This window comes from Purpureocillium lilacinum (genome assembly GCF_023168085.1).
Source record: "Purpureocillium lilacinum CBS 284.36 DNA, scaffold_4, whole genome shotgun sequence".
Lineage (NCBI taxonomy): Eukaryota > Fungi > Ascomycota > Sordariomycetes > Hypocreales > Ophiocordycipitaceae > Purpureocillium > Purpureocillium lilacinum.
In genome coordinates, this window is record NW_027072114.1 from 4,309,468 (window position 1) to 4,325,365 (window position 15,898).

A 15,898-nucleotide genomic window follows, 5' to 3' on the forward strand; every position below is an offset into this window, starting at 1 on the left:
AATTGTAACCACGAAGGCTTTGCGTAGCTTTAAATGACTTGGAAAAACAACGGGACTGGTAGCACTCTTTATATATGAGAGAACTACTATTCGCGTATGCGCATGCCGGCGTGGCCTCAACCAGGGCGCACTGATTGTTCCCGAGAGCGGTCTTGGCTCGGCTCCGACCCATCTTTCCGATACATAGAAACTTGACAGGGTGCGTAGTAGACGAGGTATTGCAGAGGTGGCCCACTGCGCCTTGTCCCTCAGGATGACTTTCGACCACCAGATATTTCCGTCGGACCAACTTTGGTGCCGTAGAAGATGATCTGATAAGATTACGAGAGGTGGGGTGCGTAACTCTTAACTCCGCGCTAGCTAGTTGAAGTTAGCATCTATGGGGGCTGAAGTCAGCCGCAAGGTCCATGATTTCTTGTTGAAGACCCGAAATCGGCTTCAGCCCCTTCTAGTCACAGTTCTCCTTCAACCCGTCGATGTGCAACTGCGACGCTCTGTCCTGTTCACTTTTCGCGGTCAGCGAGACTCGCAGTCGAGCGTCTGTCGTTCATTACATGTCTACGATCGGAGTGAGACAATCCGAACGGCCTCCAAGGCGCCCCCAATACTTGACCAGATCACTCTGGTGGCGTATGGATGGGTCCTGGTACCGCCCTGACAATATGACAAGTGAAGGGACTTGAATTCGGAAAGAGGACTCTCAACATGGCCTCGGCTGGCGTTTTGAAGTTTCAGGTATCGCGAACACGGCAAGAGAGTAGCGGCCAATCCTGGACGAAAAAGGGCGCTTCGCGGCAACGTCGGCCGCTGAACTGTCTAGAATGCAGAACGCTGAAGGTCTCTTGTGACAGGAAATCCCCCTGCAGCCGCTGTAAGTGGCGCGGAAAGGCCGAAGCGTGCTCGTACGCCCCTCTTCATCACACAGGAAGCGAGAATCTCGACCAGGGCGAGCAACGAACATGGACCCATGGCTTCAGCAATGATCGAGCGACCTCGAGCACGTATACCGCCCCCCAGCGATCTCCCTTGTCCCGAGACGATACGTCGCTCGAGAACCTGCGTTGCTTGGATCAGATCTGGGTTGGGTTGAACCCCCTCTTTCCTCAGCTGGCTTTTGAGTTGCGGCTCGCAAGCACTTTGACTGGCATGTATCAACAATTATCATGCGTCTTGGAATTTATGAACAACCCATTGAGGGAGCCGAGCCTTGTCCAAAGGGGTCAGACCCACTGGCAGGGTATTCTACACCAGGTACCAGCTCTCGGTCCCAAGTCTCGCCGTAGTTGACATACGGACTAATTCTTGACGTCGATACATAGTGCGCAGTGACTTTCCCTAGCCTACTCATTGATCCAGCATCACATACAGCTTTTGGGTCAAAGAGTCCATACCATAAAAGCATCAGCTCAGTGCGAATACCCAGTTTTCCATTTGAGATCCATATGAACGACCCTCCGTTGTTCAAATCGCAAATCATCGACAAATACGTTCCGTCCAAGGACATCACCAAAGCGCTCGTTGGGACGTATTTAGACACAATCGAGGGAGTCAACCGCCTCTTTCATATTCCGACTTTTGAACTTGAGCTGAAACACTACTGGGAAAATCCGACTTCTGCAAGATACGACTGGCTCGCTCAGCTCCTGGCAGTACTCGCTCTGGGCACTCGAGTCATGGAGGAGAGGATACGCCAACGGCTCGTAGCCGCCACTCTACCTTATCCTGTAGAACGTTACTTGCGAGGAGCTAGCAAATGTCTTGCTCATCTGTCGTACCCTTTTCACGCCAGCTTAGAGACGGTAAGAACGCTGTGTCTCATGGCGACGGCAAAGAAAGCTAGCCTCTTTTCGTGCCACGAGCGGGACGCATGTGGCCCCTTACTGGAAACCGCTCTGTCGATGTGCCTCATGCTTGGCTTAGATAAGAGGATGAATGATGGAACGTCCGCTCGACGAACGTGGATAGGCGTCTTTATGGAGACTCGTGTTTGGACAACGGTACGATATATGTATCTCCACCACGTACTACATACTGGTGTCGCAACACACTTTCCATCTTCAGCAATGGAACCATGCATGTTGGCAAACGTCAACGACTGCGACGTTGACGCAACATTGGCACCGAACGAGAGAAATCACAGCGCCAAAGAATGGACCGATTCGTCGGCAGAGCTCCTCCTTTCGAGATCACTGTCATTGGCCTTTACTCTTGTCTCGCTGGCAAATCATCCAACGGCTACATGCCCCGAAGGCGTGGATCTCATCTCCGCGGATGCTCTCGTCAGAACTTTATTGCGGAAGACGGACAAGATCTATTTCGAGGTCGATTGCACGTGGAAGCGCCTACAGCGCTGCATGCTCATCGTCTTCTTTCGCCGGTTGCTCATCACCATCTACCATTTGGACTCTCCGCGGATCACCCAAAGATCGCTCCTGCAAACCTCAGCGACTTCGAATTTCTCACGACTAGCAACGACGGAGTGTGCCATCTCCATCTTGGTACAGCAGAGATCTATGTTGGAAGATCCTGTGCTCAGTGACGCTGGCGGACGAGTTGTCGCGGAGCTGTTCAAAGAGGACTTTCTTTTTGCATCTCTTGTGATTGGGAGCGAATGGACACGCAATGCAAACGTTTCCTCATCGCTGGCCCGACGTGGCGAGCCCTCCAAGACAGTACACGGGCCGAAGACCCGCTTTGCAAGCAGGACCGTTCTCCATGGGCTATACTGGTGTCGAGAACTCTGGGCGCAAGATATGGAACGGTCAATCTGCAACTTTGCAGCATACTCGATGTTGGGGAGGTTGCTGGACATCCTCGGGGGCGATTGTCCACGGGGAGGCGGGCGTGGAAATTCCAGCCCACAACGGTGACGTGAACACTGCAGCTGGGTCGTGTTGCTGTACGTATAAAGTAATCCTAGATTTATAGAGCTTCGCAGAGGGTCCATATTGAAGTTGAGAGGGGCATCGCTTGTCTCCGTGGCAGTCAGCTACCATGCCGCAGAGGTGAGTCTCTTTTCGCGAGCGAGCTCTGTCCATGAGCCACCGAATGCAGCAATCCGCAGGTCGTTCAGCAGCAGGCCGATCTCATCCATTCTACAGTCAGTCTGCGATACCGTACCACGCAATTGACATCCTCACGCTCCTAAGCTCTAGTCTCGTTGCATTACGTGCCACCGGGAGTCGTCAATCCTCGCTGGCACACCGGGCCGGCAGCCCCGTACCTCCGTGTCCGCGGCCGTGTCCGGCCCCGGAGCCGCCGGCCACCGCCCCACCGCCTCCAGCTGGCCGCTCCGGGATGAGATGGACAGGTGCGGGCATCTCTGACAGAGACTGACGTGAGCATTCCCATGACAAATTCCATACATGCTACACAACGCACATCTTGGCACCCTTGCAGAGGCAATGCAATCCGCGGCGGTGGAAGCTCGACCCCACGGGGTCGCATCGACGTCCTGTAAGTGGCGTACATTCGACAACCGCACGGAGCGGTCGGCATGGAGTGGGCGGCTACGGCAGCGGCGGTTCCAGCAATACTACCTGCAGACGTACCTGACAAACATGGACAGACTTCACGGCGTGCGGCTCGGCTTGCCCGACGGTGCCATCAACTCAGTGCGGGCAAAGTACAGCATCACGAACGGAAAGTGAGGCATCGTGCACAGTCTTCCGCTTGTCCCCAATCATCCCGGGCCCCTTCTTCCGCCCGGTTGGGAAACCGTAGCAGTAGGCAGGACGAGACGCGGGGAGCGGTTCATGCGCAACATACCGGCATATGTAGTAGCATTGCGCCGCTGCCGCCGCACGCCCGCCCGCCGTATTCTCCCGGGCTTCGCAACACACACTACTAGCACCACCACCACCACCACCACCACCCACCACCAGCAAGTTTGGCGTGCGTCGAACCTAGGACGACACCGGGTGAAATGGTGAGAAACAGGCAAACCGAGAAGCGGAGAGGTAGAGAGGTAGGGGAGGCTCACGAGCCCATCGACAATGACGCTGTGGTGTCTCACCTCGTGGTTGCACGCGCGGGAGCACGCCCACGCGGGCATCATGCTTGCGCGCAGTCAAGTGACCACGGCCGCAGCGATCCCCTCCACCATCCCATCCTCTATCCCACGCACACGCGAAGAGCGGTTTTCACAGGTCGACGGAACGACTTGGAACGTAGGGCTACCCCCACGGTTCATCATCCGACGCAGTCACGCTGGTCGTCGGAGCCCTTCCATTCCATGTGGTGGTGCTGGCCGGGCGGTCCCGGAGTTGCACAGCACCGGCTTTGCGACAACGTGCTGCGCCAGACGCGGGGTCGTCGTTCTTGCACAAGCTGCGACTCTTATCGTCTTTGCGAGCGTAAAAAAGGCCTCAGCCGTGACGCCGGCCCGGCGGAAGAATATGCACAAACGTGGGAACGCACAGAACAGACGGTGGATCCGATCCACGGCTAGGCAAGGCAAGGGCATGGCATGGCAAAGACGCACAGCACGGGGTATGGCATGGCCCCTCGCGCACCAGCAACGTGCGTCACGGCGTTCGTGGATCGATGTCCATACCTGCGCACATACACGCCTACGAACGAACGAACGCACCTGCGTCGGCATCCCGCCCGGTCCGGTCCCCTCGGGACGGAGGAACTGAACTGAAGTACCCCACGGGCCGTGGAACATCTGCGGAGGCGACCATATGCATGCAGGCATTGCACGCGCCGCGCCGCGCCCTGCGTCAGATGCGTTTCTAAGCGGGCGCTCGGCTCGCGCGGGAGCGGGCGAGGGCGAGGGACACCTCAGTGAGAAGAGCGAGAAAGCGAGGACCTTCGGACGACTCGAGGCGCGTTTCCCCGTAAACTCCGCGCGCGACGACCAATTCCGAATCCGAGGGCCGGGACGGACGGGGTGCGTGAGCGAGGAGCAGGAAGAGGAGGAGGAGACGCAAGCGCCGTCACAGTTCACACTTCGCAGTCATCCATTGGAAATCAAATCCAGGCGGACCGCCAGGAAAGGCAACTTTTCCAAAGGGGATGGGGAGCCACGGTCATGCAGGCCATTGGCACGGGAGGGATACAAGGAATGGACCTCTGCTCGGTGCTGCTAGACACACCCCTCGCGCTGCAACTCGCGGCGCCAGCGACCTCCAGGGCTGAGTTCAGGCAGTTCGCACCAGCGGGCGCCCACTGAAGCCCAGAGCAGGCCGCTGGGGCGAGACACCAGACCACGTCGGCCTCTTTTGGGCTCCCGTCTGGATGAACGCCCACCCCCCCTCCACCTCAGGTCTCCCAGGCCCCGCGCCGCTTTGTGCGTCCAGCAGCCGCAGCCACAGCACCCCCCAGCTGCGTGGCCGCCGTGACCACCAGCCCGGGTCCTTTGCCCCTCTCTGAGCCGCTGCCGCAGGCTACCCTCGCGGATGACGTTGTCCATGGCCTCGCCGCGGCGGCGTGCGAACGCGCAATGCGCACGCAAACGGGGGCAATTCGTCGCCGCTGTGCCTCCGGCCGCATCCAGGCAGTTACGCGACACGGGTTTGCAGGCGATTGCGCTCCAATGTGCCCCCAAATGCGGCCGGCCCAGCACGGCGCGCATGGCTGGCGCTCGCACGGAGGGAGGGAGACACGTCCATTGAATGGAGGCATGAGGTACCTAACAGCCCCGAGCGGGCGGGTGCAAGCGCAAGGGCACGACCGACAGCCCAGGGCACGGCACGGCAGGGGGGGCCCCCCAACCCGCCAACCTGGGCAAGTCGCAGCGACCAGCGGCGCCCGGACGGACGCCAGCGTCCGCGCAGGGCACTGTCCACTCTCCGCTGCCCACTGTGTCCAGCGCAGCGCACGGCAGTTTGGGGGCCTCTTATCGATAGGTACTCGTGGCCCCTCCCCCTCCACTGCATCATGGATCGCTCTCGGCTGCTGCGCCACCCCTTGCGATGCGCTAATCCCGACCCGGCATCGTGCCACCTGCTGTTTCGGCTGGCCAGTGGCCGGGGTTCCATCTTGTGACTCACCTCATGCATCTGTGACTGTTTTGCGTCGAGCGACCCTCTCCAATCGCCGCCGTGCGCCAGTCACAGAGAGGGACGTCGTCTGGTTTGGCGCCTGGGTCGGGTCGAGTCGAGTCGAGTCGAAAAGGATTGCGTTCTGCGCTCCGCCGGGCCTCGTCGTCGTCGTCGCCCCGTCGTGTCTCGACGAGGGTGGCGGTCGGCCCACGGCGTGCGTGGCGACGGGAACGCATGGCTCTTTGCGCCGTAAGCTCTGCGTGTGAGTTTGATATGCGCCCCGCTGGAAGGCCCAGCGGCGTGTACTGTGCACCCAGGACCTGTCTGTACTTTGTTCAATTATGTGCGGTGCGGATCCCTGGATGACATCCCGCCGACCCCTCCATCTTATGGAGGGGTCACGCGGCAGCGCCTCCGTCTGAACGACTTTCGAGAATTGGCCAATCGCCGCGCGCCGCCATCGTCAATTGAGTGCTCAGCTGCCTCGCGAGCGTTCCCGAGAGGAGGCCTCTTCCCATTCCCCGGGGCAGAGGGCAATGGACGTTTCCGCTTGCGCCTGCAGCTGCGCTGTGGCGGGCTGCTTGCTGGGCCGCGCCGAGGATGGGGGCCGGCACACTTCGCAGACGGGGAGGAGCCTGCTGTTGGGTCGACCGTTGTCCGGTGCATCAGAAGTTCAGAACCCGCGACTGCAGTACTGTAGCCTTCAAGTCAATTCCAACTTGGCCCGCCGACGATGGATCCCAAGTGGACAGGACTACGAGCGTAATAGCGAATAGGCTTGCCCAGTCCCCGAGAGAGAGCCGCCGCGGCGCATGTCAAGAAACGGGGTTGCTCCGTCATCATCGTCTACTGTCCGCAGGTGTCCCTCCGCCCCTCCGCCATGGGACACGTTGTGGCCCCCCTCGGTCGTGTTGGGCATCGACAAAGGGGCCAGAGAAGGAAGAATGCAAGGAAGTTGAGGCCGTTGCCCCTCCCTTCGGCGCTCACACCCACGGCGTTCGTGTCGCGTCCACGGGCCACGGCCGAGCGCGTTGGCGATGGAGGAGCAGCAACTCGGGGCCGCCTTGCTCGGAGCAATGATCGCGGGCGAAGCGTCTGTTCTGGCACACAGGCAGACACCTCAGGTAGCGAGCTGCTCTGCCAGCAGGTCGCAGGCAGCACGCCGGTGACGCGCGCCCGGAGCGGGAAGCGGACAACTCCAGCGGGATTGCTGGCTGGCTCCAGAGTGAGGCGGGGTTGGCTCACGGCGGCGGCCGTCGTGCAACCTCCATCCTGCCTGTCTGCGGCGGGCGCGGCGTCACGGTGGTCCCCCCTCTCGCTGCCCGCCTGCACACCATCCACACCCACTCGGCCCATGCCAACGGATGCGCTCGGGGCCACTCAAGGGCGCGACGGAGGGCTGGTGGCTCTTGACTGGGCGGGCAGCGCGGGAGAACGACCGACTTATGCCAGGTACCCTCCGCCCATCCTTGCCGTTGTTACCACTTCCCGTCGCCACGGTGGGCGCTCTGTACCGGACGAGTACCGTAACACATTGGCGTTGCTCGCGATGCTGCGTAGGCATGAAAGACCGCATCGTGGGTTCTCGCCGCCGACTTTGGTGTCCTCTCGTGCGGCCCCCCTTTTTTCAATTCTACCAGCCAGCCGCCTTCGACGTCCCAGGCCGGCGTTCAATGTGTCGCTGCCGTGTCTTTGTTGGGACAAGCCGAGGAGCTGGAGGGGAAGGGCGGCGGAGGGAAGGGGGTCGAGATGCGTGCCTCGCTTGGCATCGGCACCGGAGATCCAGGGCTGGCGCCCGTCATGGGTGTTGGCTAAGGGCCAAGCCTGTTCTTGATGCGCCGAGCTGTGTTGCACTGTGTTCCATGTGCCCTGCTTTTATGGGAGCTGCGCTGCTCTGCTGTTGCTGCGTTGTGCTGGACTGGACCGCTGTTGCCTCGCCCAAGCCACCCAAGTCGTGCAACGATGCGCAAGCGATGACAGTTGCAGGGCAGGGCAGCACCTGCTTGCTGTGCGGACGAGGTCGCGGCAAGAACCGCAGTCCTGCAGAGAAGGAGCAAGCGCATCCCCATCACATTCATGGAAAGTGCAAAACTGAGAGAGAATGCGAATGGCGGGCACAAAGCGTGAGGCAGGCGCGCACCGCACGTCAACCTTCCACATGGCTGCAACCACCACTCGTCCAGTGTTGTGGCGGCAGGTGGTGCTATCTTTGGCTGGGGCAGGGGCCCAATCATGGCGCGGCATGGCGTCTGGTGTGCCTGATGACCTGGAGTGACGGCGGCACCTGACTGGCGGAAGGAGGGGGTGGCACTAGTAGCTGCCTGGTGCGTCGCTGGCTTCCAGGTTGTCTCCCAGGGCCAAGGGGCCTTCGTCAGGGCTCCCCTCGGCGCCTCTTCCCTGGACGACCGCATCACCAACGGGGCACACGACGTGGACGAGAAGCGCCAGCCCTGCGTCCCAGGACCGGGACCGGATGGCGTCGCATAGCCAATTGCTCCTGAAATCAAAGCGCGTCCAGGAGCGTCGCTGCATCTACTGTTGGACGTCTGGCGAGGGCATTGCTGCTTCCTTGCAGAGCGTGCCTGTGATTCTTTGTTGTGCGGCGGGGTGATGTGAAAGGGCAGCGAGAGGGGCCGAATTGGGCGGACGGAGCGAGCTAGCCAGCACGCAAATGAGCGGTGACACAACCGTACAGTGCTTGGGGGAGCCGCAGACATGCTACGATTACAACGTGGAAGCTTCCAGTGCGCAGTCAGGCTGCCCCGGTGGAACACAGCGGGCCCTAAAGAGTGCGGCTTATAGAGCATGACAGTATCAAGCCGCGCAGTCGACCACGGCGTTGGCGACAACGGGAGGGGTCGCTGTGTGGAATCAGCAGTCGACAGTGGAAACGCCGCCCGTCGCCATCTCGCGCTGGGGCACCCGCATCGCTGGCGGTCGAACTCCAGGTCGTCGCTCTGCTGGGGCGACTGCGGACACCCCTAGGTATGCGCTGCCCCTCCAAGCCCATTTCCACGACACGCCTGCCTGCTCCTCCTCGCCGTCGCCCCTTCGTCCTCGGTCACCCTTCAGGCTCACATCCACCTCAGGCTCGCACTCGCGAACTTGCCTAGGTGGCTAGCAAGACGAGCGTACCCGCCGGGCCATTGTGTCGCGCCCTCGTCCGTCCATCCAGTTCTGCGTTGGCGGTGGTGCCCTGGTGCTGCCAGTCACTGTACGACGGCACTGCTGTTCGTCCGCCGCCCAGGTCCACCTCCAACCTCGCTCAAGCCATTGCCGCTTCTCTATTTGGCATTGGTGTCAGTCCCTTGTCCGGCTTGTGCCTCGCTGCCCGTCTGTCTCTGCTCGTTCCGTTTCTGCCGTTGCAGCTCTGTCGTTGCCAGCAACGGAGCCTCGATACCGGTGGATGCCGGACTCTGGAACGCGCGGCGCGATATTTGTTGCCTGATGCAAACGCCCGTCAGCGCCCCCCATTGTCATCCTCCATCGTCGGCCATCCGCTCCGCCCACGGTCACCGGCTGCCTGCACCGCGCCACGAAGCGTGTTTTGTACCCCGGCAGAACGCATTTCGTCGCCCGCCAGCATCAGCATTGGCATCGACATCAGCACACGCGCGCGCGGCATCGGCCCAGACTAGGCAGGCGAGCAAGCAATCAGACAGCCCCGGAGGCAGACAAGGCAGGCCACCGCCCCAGCCCGTTCCGGCGCTCTGTCGTCCGCATCGTGAATCTGAGCGACCTGGGGCGCTGCTCGCTCAGCTCCTCCAGCAGCAAACCGCAACGAGGCCCAATCACCGAGGCCCAGCCCGCCTGTTTGTGTGTCCTGGGATTCGCGCGAGGGGGCGTGCGCGCATTGGCCCCAACGTCGCCTCCCAAGGCACCGCAATTGAAGAGGCGCTCCCGTTCTTCCCAGCCTGGCGCTCCCCCATCCGGTCGGGTATCAACGACAAGGCCCCATTGTCTGCCTAGCCACGTCCCAGAGTGGCTCCTCAGGCCCAGTCGCAATCGCAAGGCAAAGGACTTTCGTCGTCTGTCTGCCTGCGTGTCTGGTCAGAGTCATCGACACACCCAGTCGTCGTGGCCTGACGGTGGTCCGCCATCTGGCCCGGCAGAACCACAAAAGGGCAGAGATTCCCTCCCCGTTGCGTGCGGCGTTTCGCAATCGCATTGCATGGCATGCATGAGAGTCCAATTTGCCAATGAGTACGCCCAATTGCGCACAGCACCCTATCGCCGTTGACGACATCAGGCGGCGCAGGCCATTGAGTTGAGCGGGCGCGTCGTGATTGCTCACGCCCACGCTCGGACAGTCACTCGGCGCACGCCCCTCCCTAGCGGCGTCGTCGTGCCACACCCCGATTGTCTTTCTCTCTCGCAAGACTCTCTCTCGCACGACCACACACAACCTTCACGCTTACACCCCCCTCCCCTTCAGCGCTCACGGGGCTGCTCCGTCACCACCTCACCACCGAGCCGCCGCCTTGGGCAGTGCCAGCGCCGTGGGCCAGCTGCGGCAGCCATAAATCAAACCGCGCCCGCTCTTCCACGGGACACCCATCGCGTCACCGCCGTCTTTCTTCCTGCGAACCGTTTCCTCGTCTCTCACCATCGCCTATCCCCTCGTCGCGCTCGTCTCGGACAATCGACTCGATCGTCGCCGCGGCACACTCCAAACTCCGGGTCACCTCAGCCCAGCAAAAGTTAATTCCGGACTCCGGATCCCATCTCCGAACCAGCCCATCGCAGCGCGGCGAGTGCACGCCCAGGCCAAAGACACAAGCGCTAGGTACCTGACGAGTACCGCCTACGGTGCCTGCCTGCACCGCAGCCGACTTGGTCGCGGGCGCCCCTCACCGCAATCACACTCACTGGAGGCACCCACCTACACTGGGGACCACATCCACTGGCATTCCGTCCAGTCACCCAACGGGCGCGGCGCCTTCGCCACCCGGTCCACGTCACTCTTCTAGTGGTCGCAGGCCTGGTGTCACCACCGCCCCAGGCTCTCACCACCGCCGCCAGACACACGCCAGCGCCTGCGCGCCGCTCACAACCTTCCAATGGCTGACAAACCAACACTCTATTCCACCGCCTTCGACAAGAGTCACAAGCCGCCCGTTACTTCTACTGACGCATCGTCGTCTGTTCCGTTTTCCTTTTCCTTTTTTCCATCAACCTTTCCCCGTCATCATCAACGCCTGCCTGGGAACGCAATGGCTTCCAATTCGCGTCCCAACCCGCCGTCGCGAGGCGCAATGCCTCCGCCGCCTGTGCCCTCGCACACAATGGACAGGACAAAGAAGTTCGACATCAACAGCCTCATGTCGCCCCCCGAGGCGGTCCTCGACAGCTTCAGCCAAAACACTTCCATCGCCCGCAGAGCCTCGGGCAGCCACGACGGCCAAGGCGCCGCCCAGCCAGCCTCTGCGCATCAGCCGCTGCCCATGTCGCCACCGGTGTCGCCGTACAGCAAACCGATTGCGACGACAACCGCACCGCCCGTCTCGCCGCCCTCGAGCCAGTCGACTGTGCATGACCCTCTCCTCTACCCGCACGACGAGCATTCGCCCGCGAGCCCTCCGCAGGCACCTCTTTTTGCGCCCGCCGAACTCGAAACCCAGCGCATCGTCGACCAGCATGTTCGCGCCCGCTCAGAGAGCATCTTTGCGGGCGTCGCACCACCGCGCCGCGAAGACTACGAACTCGCCCTCACCTTTCGCTCACACGTCATGAAGCACTTCACGGCCGACCGCAAAGGGTGGCTGCGCAAGAACCGCGCGCTCCTCGAGGCCGACCGCCGGGCCGGTGCGCAGCGGTATCCGACCATCATGCCCGCGAAGCCCCTCGTGGCCAAGCCAGTCAAGCATCGCAACACGGACCGTGTTTCCAAGACACAGGGCGGCGGCCAGGGTGGTGGTGGTGCCCCGCGGCCGATCCGCAACAACGTGCCAGGCACGGCGCCTGCGAGATCCGCCACGGCCAGACCCGCAGGAGGCCGCGTTAGCGCGACGCCGGAGCCATCGCGCCGGATCGTGGCGCCCAACCGCGAGGACAAGGACTTTGAGGCCCTGCCCGACTACTGCCCGCCCCTCGACACGCTACCCAATCGGCCCAACAGCCTCAAGGTGGATTGGAAGGGACAGCCGATCGACCTCAGCAACGACCCGCACCGGCAGCTGCTTCACCCAGACGAGGTGACGCTGGCGGGCAACCTGCGGCTCGACTGCGCGACGTACCTGACGAGCAAGCGGCGCATTTTTGAGCGGCGGCTGCAGTGCCTGCGCATGGGAAAGGAGTTCCGCAAGACAGACGCCCAGCAGGCGTGCAAGATTGACGTGAACAAGGCATCGAAGCTGTGGACCGCGTTTGATAAGGTGGGCTGGCTGGACGCGCGGTTCATGCGGCAATTCCTGTAAGGGTGACCTCTTGCATCACGCCACAAGATGGACGGACATTCTCTCCTCATGATTTGACGGTTACGACACGACACACATTTTGCATGCGACAAGGCAGTTTGCACGACCCTCTTGTTTCTCCTTATTTTTCCCTCTTTTTCTCTTTTTTTTTTCCATTGCACCGCCACGGCACACATGTTGCCTGGGGGCCATTCCATGCCGGCTGCGCCGGCAACGGTGGCCCTCTGGCCCGGCGACCGGACTTCGGATACGACTACTCGGTTTCATAATTGGGCTTCGGCACACCTCTTTTTTTCATAGCATCGGCAACAGCACGGCACGGCACATTGGGCAACTCGATACACACAGCACAGAGACACGAGGGACCTGGCACGATACCCGGAGTGCGCACACGGCTGACCCCCACTGCGATCACGTCACCCCACTCCACCTTTTTCCTTTGTCCTCGCCTCGTCGCGACGGTTTGTTGACGTGGTCTCGCCATGACCACTTGCTGCATTGAATCGGCACGGGTTTTGGGCTATGCATGCTTGGCGTTTGTCGCTTGGTCTTTTGGCACGGAGACAAGATTGGATCCGAGGAAAGGACGGGGGAGGAAAGGCAGGGTGCCATTTCGGTGGTCGCCAGCAGCAGCAGGACAGACGGCAACGCGTTGGCGTTTGGAAGGGAAGGAGACGTGGGCGGACGACCCTTGATGGGCTCCGCCCGGGCGGTCGAGGATCTTCTTTTTGGGCGGCATGGCACTGGTGCCCGAGATGGACATACCCAGGGATGAGGCCAGCGGCACAACCCGCTCCGGTCGCGCAATTGACACATTTCTTGGTCCTCTTTCTTTCTCTCTTTCACTCAACACGTATTGGACAGGACGAGACGGGTACTGATAGGTAGCGGCGCCACATCTACAACGATAGGTACGTGGATGTGGCGCCACGTCAATGTCATATTTGTCGGCCTGTCCACAAGACAGTGCAGCGCCATTGGGCCTCGAGAGTGGTGAAGACGACGACTGTGAGCCGGACAGGCCATCGGGGCCCGCGGGCGCAGGGTTCACGGGCCAGGGGGGTGTCGCGCGTCGCTCCAGGCCGTGTCGGTCTCCCGCACCGGGAATCCGGGAGCGAATGGGCCTGGCGTCCGCTGCGGGCGCCTAGCCTGGCGGCGGGATCGGGCATTTGAGGGTGCCAGGGGTGTTTGTCTTGCCAGGGAAATTTTTTTCCTGCGACAAACCGCTGGCTCCTCCTCAGGGCGGGCCGCCTCAGCCCTACGGATGGAGAGGGAGGGAAGCGGGAGGCCCACGAGCCACGAGGGGGCGTGCGTGCGGGTGGGGCGGCGGGCGGGCGGTAACTAATCTTGGGAGGAGGGGCGTTGGCTGGTGATGATCTGCTGAGGCTTGTGATGTGGCTGGTGACGGCGACGGTGATGAACTCGGCCGCGGTGAAGGTACCGGCGGGATGGGCGAAGATGATGCAAGCGGGGTGCGGATGTGCGCGGGAGAGGCACTGGGGATTTAGATTGGAATAGGATGTTTGGTTGTCTTGGTTGCGAGGTTTAGGAGTGTGAATCCCGCGCTCTGCAGACGGTGAATGAGTTGTGGCTATCTTGAGTGTAGGGTAGCTTGTGAGTGAAGGCGGTCACGACAAAGGAGAGGAAATACTGAACAGAATTGCACAAGGTTCATTGGGAGAGTGATGTTTTGTTCCTTCAATTCGAGACTTGTGTAGATGGGTGGTCGTCGTGCGAGGCTGACTTGGCTCGTATCTCCCCTCGTTACCGGGCGCACAATCTCCTCGCCGTATCTCGTATGGCATCGTGAAGCCACGAACAGCACACACCGCCCATCTCTCCACGAGTCACACAATTTACAGCATCGCTGTCTCACCGCGCGGCTAATCATTCCCATTGCTTCTCCCGCTCCTGCCGTCCATCTATAACCCGAGGCCAACCCTGACTTTGCAATAAAGCCCACAGCTAAGAGGCATACTGCAACATCACCATGGAAGCCAGTCCCGAGCAGTTCCTCAAGCTTCCGCACGGCGGCCGCATCTGCTACCAGACCTTTGGCCCACACGCCGGCACGCCGGTGCTGCTCCTCTCCGGCGGTGGCCAGTCGATGCTCTCATGGCACGAGGATCTTATCGCGCAGCTCGCCTCTGCGCTGTCCCAGTCCAATCCCTCCTCCCCCCCGTCCTCGTCGTCGTCGCCAGCGAGGGACTACCTATTCGTGCGGTACGACACGCGCGACACGGGCCGCTCCACGCACTACGCCTGCCTCGACGACGAAGCCCGCCGGCGCTACACCCTCGACGACCTGCTTGCCGACGCGCTCGCGCTGCTGGACCACGTATGCGCCGGCGTCGAAAACGCAGCGAGGGCGGCACACCTCGTGGGCTTCAGCATGGGCGGCGCGACGGCGTGGATGCTCGCGGCGCGGCATCCGCACCGCGTGCGCACCATCACGCTTGTGTCGTCGAGCCCCGTCGGGCCAGCTGGAGATGTAGCGACGGGGATCCCGTCGGTGGATGAGGCGACGATGAAGCGCGTCGAGGCAGTGGCGCGGCCGGCGGACGGGGAGGGGTGGATGACGGATAGGGAGTCGGTGGTGCGGTTCCTGGTGGGGTTTGAGGAGGCGTGCATGGGGGATGGGGAGGAGCGGTTGACGGATGAGGAGGAGAGGGAAGGGGAGACGAGAGCGGGATGGGCGTTTGATCGCGCGGCGAGGGTGGCAAGGGATGCGAAGCAGCAGATGGAGGACGAGGATCAGCGCAAGGGGAGTAAGAGTCAGGATAACGGGAGGCTGTATGAGCGCGGCGAGGAGCGTGCCAACGTGAGCAGCTTCTTCAACCAGGCGGGCGCGGCGTGGGCGGCCTGGCCAAGGGAGGAGCTGCGGCGCGTGGCCTGTCCCACGGTGGTGGTGCACGGCGACGGGGATGGCAACGTGCCGCTGCGGCACGGGGAGGTGCTGGCGGAGGAGATGAGCGGCGGCGAAGGAGACGGCGGCGCGGGGCCGGTGGCGACGAGGCAGAGGACGAGGCTGGTGGTGGTACGCGGGATGGGGCATGGGTTGAGGAGGAGGCATTGGGGGGTGGTGGTGGAGGAGGTGCGGCGTGTTGTTGCGGCTGCGGAGGCGGCGATGCGTGGCTGATGACGGATGATGTGATGCTCGTGAGGGCTGTTGAAGTTCCATGATGGTGGTTGAAGCCTGTGGTGAAGGGTGGGGAGGATGCTGGTGAGTGTGTGGAGGACGGGACATGATGTGTTTAGTCGCTTCGAGATGAGTGTTGAGGTAGACGGTTGCCTGGTGTTGGCGAAACAAGCTCTTGAAGATGTCGTGCTGAGTTACGAGCGAGGCTGATGCGTGTTGTTTGGGATGACACAAATGACAAATACGGTATAAGTGACTCTTTTGTCTTCTGTGTTTCCTGTTCACACAACTCTGTTCAGCACATCGCCGTCAGTATACTCAACGCCAACCCTCATCATCATCTCAACCACCACAAA

At 61.5% G+C, this 15,898-nt stretch overlaps 2 protein-coding genes across 2 annotated transcripts; both read left to right on the forward strand.

Annotated features, from left to right (window-relative positions):
* Positions 1 to 11,272: 11,272 nt before the first annotated feature.
* Positions 11,273 to 12,403, forward strand: PLICBS_006469 (uncharacterized protein; the record flags this gene model as incomplete). Its single annotated transcript, XM_018327450.2, has 1 exon — positions 11,273 to 12,403. The coding sequence occupies one exon, from the start codon at positions 11,273 to 11,275 to the stop codon at positions 12,401 to 12,403; it is 1,131 nt and encodes a 376-aa protein (XP_018173878.2).
* Positions 12,404 to 14,393: 1,990 nt separating this feature from the next.
* Positions 14,394 to 15,542, forward strand: PLICBS_006470 (uncharacterized protein; the record flags this gene model as incomplete). The annotated part of the gene is made up of 1 exon (XM_018327449.2): positions 14,394 to 15,542. The coding sequence occupies one exon, from the start codon at positions 14,394 to 14,396 to the stop codon at positions 15,540 to 15,542; it is 1,149 nt and encodes a 382-aa protein (XP_018173877.2).
* Between the last annotated feature and the right edge of the window lie 356 nt (positions 15,543 to 15,898).